This window comes from Zootoca vivipara, chromosome 13 (genome assembly GCF_963506605.1).
Source record: "Zootoca vivipara chromosome 13, rZooViv1.1, whole genome shotgun sequence".
Lineage (NCBI taxonomy): Eukaryota > Metazoa > Chordata > Lepidosauria > Squamata > Lacertidae > Zootoca > Zootoca vivipara.
Genome location: NC_083288.1, coordinates 38780945 through 38796894, shown reverse-complemented (window position 1 = coordinate 38796894; position 15950 = coordinate 38780945). Strand labels below are relative to the sequence as shown.

Below are 15950 nucleotides of genomic sequence, written 5' to 3'. Positions count from 1 at the left end.
TGCAGCTGAGGTTGTGAAGAGTGGACCTCAGCTGTTCGTACTTTAGCAACGTAGCAAGGTAATAAAAAAATACTGAACAGAAGCAAAAGTACAGAATGAACGTAGCCAAACCTAAGCCTTGAAGAGTTTGTTTCATCCACAACCGTATGGAGGGAAGGTGTACCATGTTTATTTAACCAGTTTTATATAGCATCAAAATCTCTAAGCAGTTTACATAACTATAGACAGGGGGACCTTTCTCCTGATGCACGTGTGGAGCAGCAGAACTTTTGTCAGGGCTTCAGAGTCTTGCAAACTTTGACCAGAGCCTACTGTACTAGGATAAAAGCTGCTCAATAAATCCTAAGCAGTTAACTTACAAGAAAAGGCATTTTCCAGTAGACAAACTGACCAAAGAAAGGCCTGTGAGAGTGAATAGGATGGAAATGTCTCCACTCCCACGCAAAACCTGTTAATTTGATAAAATGAGATATTACTGTTACAATACTAACAATAAGGAATCAATCAGACACACTTGTCTTTTCCTGTAACGAATGACGGAGTGAATTTAACCAATGTCAACTCTAGACTATGGTAGCTTTGAAGGTGAACGTATCACCTCAAAACAGATTTTAAACTGGGCACAGCTACTGAATTTGCACCAGAGGCTACACAAATCCACATATTTGTTATTTGTTGTAGTCTCTCATACATGTACAATTGTAGTACAACCGGGTGCAGTTCACTCGACTTCTTTCTTGCCATTTGATTCCGCATCACAGCAATTTTGCTTTTTGCCACAGCCAATGCATCTACCACCATTCCTGATAGGAGGCAACATTGGCTGGGGAAATTAATTTAGTGTGGCAATGATATATGATCCATCGCTTGCTATGGATTTTCATTTTCTGGTTGCTATGCCCTTGTTCCAAGGCAAAATTATCTATTGCGGTCTCCCTTAAAGCTGCATTCAGAGTCCCACCAAGGCCAGTTAAGGAGCAACCGGCAATATGTGGTTTTATTCTCCCCCCAAGAGACAAAGTTTATTAGAAATATAGATTAATAAAAAAATGAAAACCAAAAACACATCATTCCTAACAGAACAGTTGATGCAAGCTAGGAACACCCAGAGGCCTTGATCCAGAGACGCAAAGGCATTCTCTCAGGATTCCCAGCCACCCATCCACTGTCTGTGCTTAAACAGGTGGACACGTCCCCATTGCCTAGCCTACTGCTACATTGTCTCTTCTGCCACATCATCTGCTGTGCCATAACAAAAACCTGCTCCTGCTGATTCTTTCACACAGTCCCTTTTTTCTTTCTCCTTCCCGTCCAACAGGAACATCGGTTCTGCATTCCTATTTGGTTTGATGGCGATGGCCGCTCCAGAAAAGGCAACTAGGCCCTCACTTGGCTAGGCCCATCCCTTGCTCACCTAAGTCTCTCGCAGATGGCACAATGGCGCTGGGCACTGGGCGCAGGAGGAAGAGGGCAGAGGACGGGCAACTCTGGGGCACCACAAACATTCTTCCCCTTCCGCTTGCGAGCCAAAGAGCCAAGCAAAAGGGGATTCGCGTGGTGCCAGAGCAGGCAGCATGCTGGCTGGGCCAGGTGGCACAGATAGGCACCCAGGCACTTTTCAAAGCAGCAAAGCCTGTGGCTTAGAGAGTGATCAAGGGAGGAGGAGGCAACAGGCACAGAAGGCTGGTTTGATGGGAAAGTGGAGAATAAACAGTACCACAGGAGAAACTTGGAGTGGTATTGGTGACTTCGGTAGAGTTTTTTTAAAAACAACAACAACAACACCAGCAACCTCTTTTGCTTGGGCTCCTCGGGGTGCTGCCTTTTCCTTTAGCCTCTGCTCAGATCTCAGCATTCTTCTCCCTCAAACAGGGCATCCAGTTCAGCCAGCCGCTGCTGCAGCTTCTCCTCCAGCTCTGGACTCTGAGGCTTCTTTACCCTCCGCCCTCCTGCTGCCTTGCGACGCCTTCGGGAGTGGGCTTTGCGCTGCTTGCGAGGGAGGCCTCCCTCCTGGAATTCCATGGCCCGCTTCAGCTTGCGCTGGCTGGTGAAAATGAGCGCTCCATTGCGTTCCAGAGGCACCTCAAAGATGGTCTCAAATGACCTGCAGGGGTAGAAAGGAAGAGGTGGGACACCAGGAAAAAAGGAGACGACCTCTCAGACTCCACTAAGCCTAGCAGTATAAAAAGCATAAACAAATGCAAACTAACTACAAAACTGCTGACATTTTATAGCTGGAACGAACAATGCAACAGTTAAGGTCACCACGCTCTGCCATGATGCAGTCTGGTTTTTAAGGCATGGGTCAAAATCGGGATGTTTTCGCAACATGTGGCACACACAAGCACAAAAGAGGTTTGGAGGGTGGCAAGAATGAGAAGTCACAGAACATGTCCTGGAACCTTCATAGAAAACTCAAGACTCCAGCCCAGGGTCCTCTTCGCATTCAGAGTTTTCGGCATTCACTGCTCATGTCAAGTATTTGCTTCATCCATCTTGAGAACTCGAAACTTCTAAATTAAAAGCAGCACTTCTCAGGAAAGTAGATAAAATTCTGAGGGCTACAAGTATTAACAGGAGCAGAAATACGGTGCAGCAATGACCATGAAGTACAGCACGGGGAATGAGAGATTTATCAGTTCCAAGGGCCATAGACAAAGCATATCATAAGCCAGAGGACCACAGTTCATCCACATATTTGCATATTGCTTTCAGGATATGGGGCTGATGTTAAAACTGTATGTGGTTGGCATTTCACTTGTATTCTATTTACTGCTGGTCCAGTCAGGCTACAAAAGAACCACCAGGAGTTTGCAGTGAGATCCAGAGTGCTCTTTTGCTTGTTCCAATAGCACCAGTTTCTCTTGAAACTGCATTTCCCGTTTCAGCTGTGGTTTCAAGGCAAACCACTTAGTGCTACAGGACCAGCAGGGCCATTTCATTTCATTTCTTAAATTTGTACACCACCCTTCATCTCAGGGTGGTCCATAACATAAAAGTGCTGAAAAGTGGACCTTGGCAGCTAGATGGGACAGCCCGCCTACCAATCATCACTTGACGTTAAATATGGCCCATCAGTTGCCATCAAGTTAGGATCTGACCCACTAGGTGAAAAAGGTTCTCTGCCCCTGGTTTAGGTGCAGCGACGGTCACCAAATGGGAGATCTTTAAAAGGGGATTATGAAGTTCATGGGTGATAAGGCTTATCAATGACTAGTAGTATCTCTAGGGACAGAGATAATACTGTATGCCTCTGACTACCAGCTGCCCAAGAATAGTGTTTACTTTTGGGATTGCCTTTCTCCATATCTGCCCACTCAACCACTTCAACGAGAGGAACTCGCATTGTTTACAGGTGTAACAGGATACTCATTTGGCAGTTGTATGAAATCCATCCTATAGTGCAGCAGCACCTACACATTGGAACTCCCTGCCTATTGATATCATGCAGGTGCCTTGGCTGCACTTTTTATGGCCCCTGCTTAAAGCATTTTTGTTTAGGCAAGCCTGTCTAGACCTGCAGAAGCTACGCATGTTTTCATTTGCCTTTGTTGATTTCAATCAGTTTTGAACGTTTTAAAAACACCTGTTTTTAAGTGTCTCTTATTGATAATGGGTTATTTAATTCTTTTGCAAGATGCCCTGAAATTTCATTAGAATCAATTGGTATACAAATTTTGTTACATAAAATGAATAAAAACAAACATGAGCAGAAGTGTGCTACAGAGCCCGCCAACTGCTTGCTGGCTTCCCCGAAGGCAGCAGGTTGGACTAGGTGGACCTTCAAAGGCTCAGAAAATAGGGAGAGCTTGTACCACTCTATGCCCCTGTGACCAACACTGCCCCATTACTACCCTCCCCATCCCGTTTTATGCATGTTCACAAATATATTCAGACTGAAGGAGGTAGTGCTTATCGCTTGCAGATGCTGAAGACAGAATCTGCGGTTGCTGGCTCCGAGGGGAGAGAGAGAAGTGTGTGTGCATGTAAAAGTAATGAATGCTGGTGTCTTAGGAAAGGACAGATGCCAGCAGACTTCCTCACCTCTTCTCTGTGGGTGTGCGGTAGTTCTTGTTGGTGTAGATCTCCTCCAGGCTGAACTCTTTCTTGTTCAACCTGACACAGGAAAGAAGAGAATAGAGTTCATCACCCAGAAATGGCCTTGGCCTACGATAAAATATGTGTGTGTGCGTGTAGATATAGATATATAGGAATACTCACTTAGCCCTGCTGGGCACCAGATTGCTTTCCCTGCTACCCCGCTTTGCTCTCATGCTCTGCCAAGAAACCACCAGCTGACCTCTTAAAGCTTGCAATTCAATCTGAATCAGGCCCAATGGTTTAGCCCACTGGGTTTTTATTGCTTTCCTGAGGTCCCAAGAGTACCAGAGTCAGCACACACCCCACCAATCAAGTGGTCCCTGTCAGAGAGGCTCTGCATTTGTTCCAATTGAAAGGCAGATGATCAACTAACAAATCCTTAACATTGGTGGACAGCCCTAATTCTTTACTGGCAGGTTCAACTCAGCTAGTACTTTTAATTTTAAAATGCCCAAAACCATTCCCCCCCCCTTAGGGCGTGCCCCTTCTCTTAAAGCACTCATCTGCCCCCAGGCTATATAAGACCACATCCACCTCCTTTCCAAGCACTGTGGAATCTGAATCCAGAGTTCCTAAACCACTGTCAGTCTAATTCACAAGCTACTCATCTACTTTTGCAGAAAGGCCCCCTCCATTTCACTCTAGCCCTCACCTGACGGGCCGGGGAAGCCCCATGGGAGTGAGATTTGCTTGCTGCTTGGACGGTGTCTTGCGGATCCTTATGGAGGACACCTTCCCTACGGTGTTGTCTTGGGATCCCTGCAGGTTTTAGGGAGGTTAAGAAGGATTTTGAAAGGCCACAATGGCAAAGCAAAACGGCCCTCAAACCAAGAGCAGGTACCACAGACCCCCATTCTTCACGGTGCAGCACCTCCTAATTGAGAAGCTTGAGTCAAACAGCAACTGACCTTCATCTCAACTTCTGAAAGCATCATCTGCTCCGACGTGAGCAACTCTGAGTCGACCACGTCCAAGCCAACCCCAGGCGCCCTCCGTCCATGATCGGGCGAGGGAGAGAGGTCCCTGCAGAGCACAGAGGAGAAACCAAGTATCGTGTATAAGTGTTAGACGTCGATGTTTCCCAGCTGACAGTTCTCCCTCTTGGGTGGAGGGGACTTTAAAAGAGGAAGGCAAGCCAGCAAAGCAATGCCACACAGCACTGAGGGTGCAAAGCATCATGGAAGTTCTGAAGCCCTGTGGGGAAAACGGAGCCTTTCTGCCTGTGAGCAGAACCAAAGGGGGAAGAGGCTCAGCCCATTTGCCTCAAGAACTAGTCAATGAAATGCCTTATTAAGAATCAGACCTCTGGTGCTTCTGGTCTGAAATCATCTCCACTGCCTGGTTTTCAGGAAAGGGGCTTTTCCAAAACTGCCACTCAAGAAGCTGTTGCTGGAGGTGCAGGGGATAGAACAATAGATCTCTGAGGATGTGCTTCCACTAGGACACAACTCCTCCACATACACAGTAGATATTTCCTCTTCAGAGTAGACCCCTTGAAGTAAATGAAATTAACTTGGATCCATTAACTTCAATATGTCCACTCCAAGGAGGATACAGCCTCTGAGGTTTTTTTAAACAACCACCCTAGAATGGCACAAACAACCCCACAGTGCTTGCTTCTTTCTCCCTCTTGGTTTTGAATGGGAAAGGAGCAAACACTTACCTAACATGTCATTTGTGCCCTTTTATGGTGTTCAAAAGGAACAGCTCTGTTAGACTCTTCAGGGATAACAAACAGCTTGCGGGGAGGAGAATATTTTTACCTGGAATGGACAGTGTCTGGTTCACGGTGGCAGGAAGGCACATGGGAGGTGTAGGGGGAGCCATCGCAGTGGGGAACGTGCACGGAGGGACCCAGCAAGAAGTGTGCAGGGGGTGTGCTGAAAGGATACACCTCCTTGCGCAGGCAGGGTGGGGTGGGGCGGCCCAGCTCCCGGGACACTTCCAGGCTGCAGACGGTGTGGCGACGCTGTCGCAGCTGCGCAGAGAGCGAAAGGGCCACAGGGGAGGCTTGCCACAAGCGGGCATCAGGGAAGTCAGGGCAAGAATAGCTGCGTCCGAGGCGGGGCTGAGAGGCTGGGTGCCCTTTGTTCAGGCGCCACTGGCGGATAGGGGGCCGCCCGCTCACCACCGCGTCACCCATCTCCTCTTCCTCCTCCTCTTCCTCCTCCTCGTGCTGGCAGCTCCTCTTCCGGGGGCGTGGTTCCGAAATGGCGATTTTCACCTCGATGTTGACTCTTTGGCGGGGTGTCCTCGGCTCGGCTGCCTCCTGCTCCTCAGGGGGGCAGGGAGGGAGGGACGAGGGTCCTTCAGTGGACAGCACGGCTGGCTTGGACGGGGTCAGGAAGATGTCAGCAAAGGCCTCCAGCTTGGAGCGCACGCTCTGGAAGACAGGGGCCAGACCCCAGTGCCGGAAACGGGAGGCAGCCGATGGACGCAATAGAGCAGAGGCTGAAGGCAGCCAGGACGGAGCTTCAGTGGACACATCTGGCAGGAAGGGAAAGGAACAACATTGTCACAAGAGGACCAAAGGCAGCCTTCCCCAAACTGTGGTCATCCAGGCTTATGGGACTACAATTTCCATCATCCTTGCCCATTAGCCACGCTTGCTGGAGCTGGTGGGAGAGGTCATTCAGCAACATCTGAAGGGCCAAAGGTTTCCAATCTCTGACCTAGAGTCAAGAGTTGTCATCCTCCAACACACCGAAACTCACACACTTTGTGAAGGATACAGACATCTTCCTCTTCTGTGTTTACCTGGGAATCTTCCTCCAGCTGCTTAGCTGTTGCCTTTCTTAAATTATTAACTGGTCTCAAGATTTCTGAAGATTTCTGATATTCAGCCCAGCTTGACTCTTGGCACTCCCATCTGGATGCCTCAGTCTGTGCCCCCTTCATCCAGCCCCACAAACACCTTGCCATGGGTAGGAGATGACTGCTCATTTGGCTTGGATTCAGTCCAACGTGTGAAATTTTCCTGCATTACCAAAGGGGTTTTCAGGCTCCATGGGACCAGGGATGTTCCAGTGAAGTTACACACACACACACACAAAATACTTGCACACCCCTGAGATGCCACTTTGCACTAAAGGACAGACTTAACAGGACACAACACCTGAATCAAGAGTTTTCCCTACCTGTTTGATTACACTGTTCTTGTGGGTCTCGAGGGGTTTGGGTGTCCCCATTTGGAGATGGTTGGAGAGGCAGCATCAGCTGATCACTCCTAATTAACCACAGAAACACAATGGGGCAGTGATAAAGCAGTCTCCTTAGCCCCTCTCCTCCCCATGCTTTGAGAAACACCCACAGGATCAAAGTTAGCATTTCTCCCAAAAGGAAAGAGACCATCACTTTACCCTCCAAGGGAGTTTGGGATGGCACAATAGGCACCAACTGTAACCCTTGAAGTGGATCGCTTCTCTTGCTGGGTGATTGGCACTATCTTTAAGGGATGGGGGAGGCACAAGCAGTTCTGTGCCTTCATTGCTTTGGGGGGGCACTCACCCACAGGGGGCTGGGGAGGTCTCCGGCTGCTCCTTGCCAACGCCGGCAACCTGCCAGCAAGAAAAGACAGCTGAATCAAAATGTGGACCAAGCCACCACCATCCCACTCCTTCAACAGGTTTCTCCCTGTCCCTCCCAGCACTATTTGGTGAGGCTGCTTCCCAACCTTAACTAACCAGAGCTTGGCTCAAGGAACCAGCCTCCAAACTGGTGGCGAGGATTTGCTGATGCGCCGCCTCCAGCAGGGAGGTCTTTGTCCCCTCACTCCCATTTGCAAGGGAAGCCCCCTTCTGAAGGCGCTGCCTCTTGGCGTGAAGGCGCTCTGAAGCACGACACCGTGAGGGACACACTCTCTTGTCCCACAGTTGCTGGCGGGCATGGTCCAACTTCTCTTGAGGCTCTCGATGGGATGGAGGGTAGCCCTTAGGGGGAGACGATCTGAGGGTAGGAAGGGTAAGAAAAAAAGGCAGAACGTTTTTAATCAGGTGCTCGATCCCAAAGCTGTTCCACGCCTTCCGCCTCCCTGGGGCCTCTCCTCACCTGCACACTGGACTACTTTGTGTCTTTGTTGACCAGGAAACTCTGTCTTCATTCACAGCTGCTGACTGGGGGGGATTTGCGCAGGGAGATGTGTCAGGTCTTTGGGGAGGAGAGCCCGCTTGTGGATCATTCTGGGCAAAGAGAGGCGCACACCAAGTTTCAAAGAGCTTAAGGATAATGAGGGTCAGGGGCCTCCTTTCCCCTTTTCCCCCACCTTCCATGTGTATGTTTACTCAGGAATCGACTAATGGGGACAAAGCATCCTTCAGTGTCCTTAATCCAGGTGGCTTGACTCCTCCATCACAATGCAAGAGGTACACTATAGGTCACAATTCTCCGGGTCTGGTAGTGCAAAGCACCCTGGGAGTTGCAGTGCACAGTGGGAAAACCAGTGTTTTTTGTTAGGAGGTTCTCAAGGGTACGCAGTGCCGGAAACTCTTTTTTGTTGTTTTTAAAAAGTGTGGCACTTACTGTAACAACTTCATGGTGAGTAAGGTAAAGGTAAAGGTAAAGGGACCCCTGACCATTAGGTCCAGTTGTGACCGACTCTGGGGTTGCGCGCTCATCTCGCATTATTGGCCAAGGGAGCCGGCGTATAGCTTCCAGGTCATGTGGCCAGCATGACAAAGCCGCTTCTGGCAAACCAGAGCAGCACATGGAAACGCCGTTTACCTTCCCGCTGTAGCGGTTCCTATTTATCTACTTGCATTTTGACGTGCTTTCGAACTGCTAGGTTGGCAGGAGCTGGGACCAAGCAACGGGAGCTCACCCCGTCACAGGGATTCGAACCGCTGACCTTCTGATCAGCAAGCCCTAGGCTCAGTGGTTTAACCACAGCGCCACCTGGGATCAGCACTGGGGAAAACTATGGAACTGGGGCCTTGAGACCTGTTCAACCAGATTTCATACAGCCCATTAGGAATCCTCTCATGCCCCCTGCAACCCAGCCCCTGCACTGTGGCATCCTCACAAGCATTTGGGCTGTTGAAAAGTCCTCCAGGTTGACAGCCAGCATCTTCCGCTGCTGCTTCTCCATGGGAGAGGCCACCCGCCACAAGGTCTCTCCCGCCGCGCCGCAAACTTCCCCGTTCGGTTCCACCATTTGGGGCAACCCCTGTTGAAGCCGCTGCCTCTTGCTGGGTGACAACTCGGCATCGCCACATGGAAGGGGGCATGCCCCCCCGGTCTCGATGGGTTTCTGGAGTAGGGCTGAGGATTCCTGCTCCTCAGATGAAGGCCTGGAAACATTGGAGGACACAGAGAGAATGTCACAGCGGTGACACAATTTCTGTCTCGCCTCTCCCACTCAGGAGTTTGACAGGGAGGAGAGCCACTCTTCTCTCACCTGTAGATGAGGATCTTTCGCCGTCTGATCTGCCTCTCCAAGTGTGACATTGGCTGAGGGTTCCCCTCAGATGTTCGTTCAAGGAGGGGCCACTCCATGGCCTGTCTAAGAAGGGAGACACCCCACCCCTTCCTGGCATCAGGAAGGTGGCCGCCCCAGAACAGCCCACAGGGTCTTCATTCTTCACTTCTCTGCTTCAGAAAAGAAAGAAAACCAGAATTAAAATGTCTGCATTCCTATGGTCCTCAGATATAGTTCTGCCTTTTAAAGCCAAATGCTACTTTAATCCAGATTAACCTGGAATGTGTAACACCACACCCAGATTGTCAAAACCTCCTGCGCAGATGACAAATCACAATTCTCTGTACTAGCTGCAGAAAACTTCACATTTACTTCTGAACAAAGCAAACGATGGTAAAGAGGGCAATCCTGTTCTTGTCTACGCAGAAGTAGGCCTCTCTCCCCTGGGTTCAATAGGACTTCCTCCCAGCTAAGCGTGTGTAAGCATTGAACCCCACGTGGGTCAGGGGAGTACACAGCCTGACTAAAAACCCCTAGCAATGCTACCCCCTCCTTTCTGAAGGACCAGCAGGCTCAAACATGCATCCCTCCAATGGCACTGAACAAGACACAGAGGCCAGCATGGGAGCTTACTGTATTAGGTTTCCCCTCAAAGAAGGTAATTATAAATCATTAGGAGCCATGCAAATAGTACATTAGCAACAACCAAAAAAACGCCCTTCCTTCACAGAGACTCTCCAGGGCTACAAAACTAGAAGCTCAGGTAGGAAGGGAAAACTTCTCCATGGGAGACAATGTGTTGCATCTGCAGATCCCTCCACCCAGTGAGATGGGCAAAACCAAGTAGGCACTTGCCAAATGGGGGACAGCAAATTAAAGGTGGGGGCTAGAAACAGAAGCACCACAAAGGTATGTACTAACAGCAAGCAAGGCAGAAGGAAATGCAAGCTGGAAAACACACTCCACGGCTTTTAAAAGGGCTCAACAGAACAGGAAGAGGGAACCTGTTGCCCTGCACTGGTGTTGGTCTACAGTACATAGAATTGTAATTGGAAGGGACCACAGGCGTCATCTAGTGTAACCCCCTACGATGGAGGAATCTTTTCGCCCAACATGGGGCTCAAACCCACAACCCTGAGATTAAAAGTCTCCTACTCTACCAACTGGCCTTGCTGGCAAGAGCTAATGGCAGTTGGGAGTCCAACATCATGTTCAGGGACATAGGTTGCCCAACTTTGCAACACAGATACACACTAAAGGCAGACCAACGTTTTAGTGGATTTACATTTCCGCACATGACAGGAGCCTTGCTCAGACATTCGCCTTGTCTGTTACCTTCCTCACATTTGACATCTCATTACGGATTATTCTCAAAATTTACCCCAGGCAAGAAGAGGTCCAGCAAGACTGTGGGATGAAGGGTAGGCAATGCCAAGTAATGCCGGGTGATAAAACTCAAGCCAATGAAAACGTCCCAAGTCATGGCAAGATGAAACAAATAAGAGGCAAGCAACCAAGTGAGCAGAGGGTAGGTGATTTTGCTGGGGCTACTGCCAGTGGCAATATTAGGCTGTCTCAGACTATATTTTCCCAGTAGAGTCCTGGACTAACCAGCTTGGACAGCTGCTTCCTTCAGCAAAGACACTGTGATCTCTACCATCCAATATTTTCCTCCCAGGAGTCCGTATTTTAATATTTATTAGGTATTAGCAGCATTTATGGGGGTTTTAAAAATCCACTGATCTTTGTATTTCCGGTTCTGCAGCATAATTATTCCCTGGGTCTCCTTAACTACCGGTATGGAAGAAGATTGGTGGGTGTGATGCCACTGACAAAGATGGCAGGCAAAGATGGGAGTTCTGTCCCTTGGACATAGAGGTACAATGTAAACAGCAATCCTCCTCAAAACTTGATCAGCAAAGATCACAAGGAATGCTTGTGATCTTTGCTGATCAAATTTTGGCTCTGAACAAGAAAGGACTCCACTATCAGAGAATGAGGGTAAAGGATACCTTAACTGAAAAAGAAACTATAGGTCCCAGCTTGGTTCCAAAAGCCTTAAAACTAACCAAAGAAGAATAAGACCTCCTGACCAAAATTAATCAAAGCATAGCTAAAACGCATGAGGATTTGCTTCTAAATGGGATGCAAAAATAAAACCATTAGAGGCTAGCATTGTTTATCTGACAGCCTAAATGGCAGATACCTGCAAGTGAGGCCATGAATATGGGCATTGAACATCAAAGCAGCCTAAACTGACTTCAAAGAAAACATTCAGAACATGATCAAAGACTTAAGCACTGAAAATTTCTCCTCAAAAGGGGTTTTATTGGGTTTTCAGACAAGTGGAAAGGTTAAAAGTCAATAGTTTTCAGAAGGGTTTTGGGTTTGATGGGGAAATTTATGAAGCATACATGAAATTGTAAAAACTGAGGGAGGAATGCTGAAATACTATTGTAACTGCTCTAATTTTTCAAACAATTTTTATCATAGCAGATGGTAACTAACATTATATTACTAAAGTCACAGGGGTCTGGGCTCATCAATAAAGGGTATTTGCAGAATTAAACCATATTCTGACTCTCTTTTTTGTATTACAGCAAATTCATTTAAAATAAATTAATTGCAATATTTTTGCACCAAAATAATGTTTTCATGGAAATTAAGCACTACTCTGTTACAAAACACATTAACTCGAAACAACTGACAAGAGGTATTAAAACAATTTTGAACAAAACCATTCTATTCCATCTAAACCATGGAAAAGGAACACAAATGTGAAGGATCGCCAGAGATACCAAAATAATAGTTTTATTTGAGCTTCTGTATACCCTGTTTGTTAGGGACATGGGTGGCGCTGTGGTCTAAACCACACAGCTTAGGGCTTGCCAATGAGAAGGTCGGTGGTTTTAATCTCCACGAAGGGGTGAGCTCCTGCTGCTCGGTCCCTGCTCCTGCCCACCTAGCAGTTCAAAAGCACATCAAAGTGCAAACAAATAAATAGGTACCGCTCCAGCAGCAAGGTAAACAGCGTTTCTGTGCGCTGCTCTGGTTTGCCAGAAGCGGCTTAGTCATGCTGGCCACATGACCACTGCGGACAAATGTTGGCTCCCTCGGCCAGTAAAGCAAGAAGAGCGCCGCAACCCCAGAGTTATTTGCGACTGGACGGTCAGGGGTCCCTTTACCTTTACCACCGTTTGGTTTATTGTTATTCATTATTTGTTTGTATTATAATATATATATATATATATTTGTACAGTACAGTATTGTGTAATATTTGTATTATGAAATAATATGAGCATGCGGCATCCAGAAAGTATAAAACAATGCAGCTACATAAGAATATGAATCATTGCCAAAATATAATATTAATTGTCCTTGACTTTTCCTGCCACACTTGCCATCCCCTCATGCCACACCCTTTGATAACCACACACACACATATTAAAAACCTATGGAAGTGGAGACACCATCCTACCTGCTCCTGCCCCTTACCATCCCTGGCGATGGACCCTTGGTGAGTATACCAGATGAGCATGTGGGGCATGTGGAAAAAGGGAAACCATAACCTAGGGTTGCACCCGACCCAATGATATTTCCCAGAACTGGATTTCAGTGGCAATTCTAGAATGCTGGAGGAAAGGGGTCTGCCGTCTATTCAGGATCCCTTCCCCCCACCCCACCCCTGCTTCGCAGCCTAGGCTCACCCCACACATAGGTAAGCACGGGCACCGTCAGGCCCCTCTTTCTCTTGGGAGTCACCTCCTAACTATCCCCACCGCCTCAAGATCCGTCCCTTTTAGCTCTCCCGCCGATTCCTCCCTCACTGACCTAAAAGGGCGGCTACAGAGGAGGCGGCGGTGTGAGGAGGAAAAGTTTGCCTCCGATGACCTGTTGGCTCCTCATCCGCCGCCCCCCCCCCGGTGCCCCGTGCTCTGCCCTAGGCAGGGTCAGCACCGCTCCCTGGCGGGAGGAAAAGGCGAGCAGAGGCGGAGGCTGCAACTCCTTCTCCTCCTCCGAGGGAGAGCTACAGCATCAGGAAGAGGATGCGCCGGGTGGACAGTTCCTCTGCGCACCCCTAACCGACGCCGGGTGAAGTGTGGGGCTGGACGGTGCCCACCTCTGACCCCTCAGACGCCTCCTCCGGATCCTTCCGCCCTTCTCCCCACCCCACAAAAAACCCTCCAATTTCATGGGACCTCCAATTTCATGGGGGTCCCCTCCGCCCCAAATATCTGGCCCCACGTGGTGGCCTTTTGCTCCTTCCACCCCCTCTCGATCCTCCCCACAAGTTGCCCCCTCCCCGCCCCCCGTCTCCTCCTTCGCCCGAGCCCCGCAATCCGCCAGGCGCGCCCGACTCGGCACCGGCCGGCCACCGCACCCGGGAGCGGCGCCCCCCTCGCCCGTCCCATCCAGGTCTCACCTCCGCCGCCTCCCTCCCTTCCTCGGGCTTCTCGCCTGCCTCAAGCAAACAAACTGATAAGCACCCGCATCTCAATTTGGGAAAAAATAAAATAAATAAAACTACTCCGCACGCTCGACCCCGCCTTTACCTCCTCCTCTCTCCAACTCACCAGCTCTTCCTCCTCCCCTCGCCCTTCTTCAAGCAGCCGCTGGACAGAGCCCGGGCCGTCTCCACATACAGCCCACCCAATGGCCATGCGTCTTGTAAATGGTCCCAACCAATGGGCGCGCGGTTTCTTTACCGGCGTCTGGTAACTACAGCGCCGCCATCGCTGTTCAGGGCAACAACAACAAAAAGTTGGTTGTAGACTTTTTGAGTTTGTGTTGCAAAAAAAAGCGGTGCGGCCGCCTTTTTCGCTAAAAGGCGTCAGCGCCGCTGAAGTCAGCAGGTCCGCCATCTCAAGAAAGGGCAGGGAATGAGAAGAAAATAGGAAGGAAAACGTACAGGGCGGTAGCCATTTTGGGTGAGGGCAGAGTCTGGTTGGCGCCGTTAAGACGCCGCCATTTGAGGGGAAGACCAGAAATTCAGGCTTTAAAGGAGCCGTGTTTCCATTTTCCAGTTGGATGCGATGAAATAAAAAATAGTAAGTTTCCTTGGTTCCTTCCTTTCGGGAGGTCGTTTCGTCATACACGCGGTTTCTGAGGGAGGTTTCTGTATTAGATTAGAATTATAGAATTATATAGCTGGAAGAGACCCCAAGGGTCATCCAGTTGAACCCCCTGCAATGCAGGACTAAGTTCGTTTTAAGGCAGTGCAAAACACCACACACACACAAAGACTAGTTTAATATGTTATTATTATTTATTACATTTCTATACCACCCTTCATCCGAGGGTCACATGGTGGTTTGCAACATAAAAACACAAAAATACATAACATAGTAGCAAACAAAACAATACTGCCTCCAACACACACACAGTTTAAAGGGCCATACTGTATATTGTATAATTAGCCAAAAGCCTAGGAGAAGAGGAATTTTTGCCTGGAGGAAAAACATTTGTGTTCATAATTTTTAAACAATGCTGAGGTATGAAGTGCTCACCATCTTGCCAGTTCATTCCCTCCACACTCCTAGGCATGTCTGCTCAGAACTAGGCACTTCTGTGCCAAAGGAGACCACTAAGACAGAATGATCTTTGCCAAGGAATCAGACTGACCAGGATCTGTGCATATTCCCCCTCATCTCTCTCTGAAAGTAGTAAAGGTAAAGGTAAAGGGACCCCTGACCATTAGGTCCAGTTGTGACCGACTCTGGGGTTGCGCGCTCATCTCGCATTATTGGCCGAGGGAGCCAGCGTATAGCTTCCAGGTCATGTGGCCAGCATGACAAAGCCGCTTCTGGCAAACCAAAGCAGCACATTTACCTTCCCGCTATAGCGGTTCCTATTTATCTACTTGCATTTTGATGTGCTTTCGAACTGCTAGGTTGGCAGGAGCTGGGGCCAAGCAACGGGAGCTCACCCCGTCACAGGGATTCGAACCATCAACCTTCTGATCAAAAAGCCCTAGGCTCAGTGGTTTAACCACAGCGCCACCTGCGTCCCTTTCAGACTGACCAGGATCTGTGCAAATTCCCCCTCATCTCTCTCTGAAAGTAGTAGTGATCAGTAAAGGTGTACTCCTTACCCCCACTTACCTCATGGAGTAGACATGGTAGGGATTGCCAGCTTAGCTGGCGATGGGTGGGCCCGGCTATCCCACGCAGACCTGGCCAGAGTCCCTCTGACTGGAATGAATCCAGTCAGTGAATGAATCTAACCCAGTTTATTTTAGGTTAGAAAACTCAGGGGGAGGAAACTGATTTAATCTAGATCCATTTCAACCTGAGTTTCAGCCAGGTTTCAGCACAAACTGCTTCCAACAGAAGCAGTTTCCAGGCCCCATTCAAAGTGCTGGTTTTGACCTATAAAGCCTTAAATGGCTCCTGACCACAATACCTCAAGGGTTGACTCTCCCCATATGAACCACCCA

General features: G+C 48.9%; 1 protein-coding gene across 6 annotated transcripts; it reads right to left on the bottom strand.

The window, feature by feature from the left end:
• Positions 1–1263: 1263 nt before the first annotated feature.
• Positions 1264–14234, bottom strand: PRR14 (proline rich 14). 6 transcript variants are annotated; one of them, XM_035135245.2, is made up of 12 exons: positions 14089–14234; positions 9494–9687; positions 9119–9386; positions 8149–8279; positions 7785–8046; positions 7609–7658; positions 7239–7327; positions 5865–6588; positions 5010–5124; positions 4754–4860; positions 4045–4116; positions 1264–2104 (listed from the first exon to the last, which is right to left on the bottom strand). In XM_035135245.2, the coding sequence occupies exons 2-12, from the start codon at positions 9589–9591 to the stop codon at positions 1849–1851; spliced, it is 2172 nt and encodes a 723-aa protein (XP_034991136.2). In that variant the 5' UTR covers positions 9592–9687; positions 14089–14234; the 3' UTR covers positions 1264–1848. The 6 variants fall into 6 exon arrangements, with proteins under 6 accessions (XP_034991136.2, XP_060137670.1, XP_034991138.2 ...); XM_060281687.1 differs by having other exon boundaries at positions 9494–9684; positions 14089–14151; XM_035135247.2 differs by having other exon boundaries at positions 14068–14148.
• Between the last annotated feature and the right edge of the window lie 1716 nt (positions 14235–15950).

Bases quoted from the DNA above. Each gene is read 5' to 3' on its own strand.
- PRR14 (XM_035135245.2), bottom strand. From the start codon at position 9,591: ATGGAGTGGCCCCTCCTTGAACGAACATCTGAGGGGAACCCTCAGCCA. The intron at 8,280-9,118 runs GTGAGGATGCCA...CTCTTTGCCCAG, and splicing joins TTTCAACAGCCCAAATGCTT to AATGATCCACAAGCGGGCTC. The intron at 8,047-8,148 runs GTGAGGAGAGGC...TCCTACCCTCAG, and splicing joins CAAAGTAGTCCAGTGTGCAG to ATCGTCTCCCCCTAAGGGCT.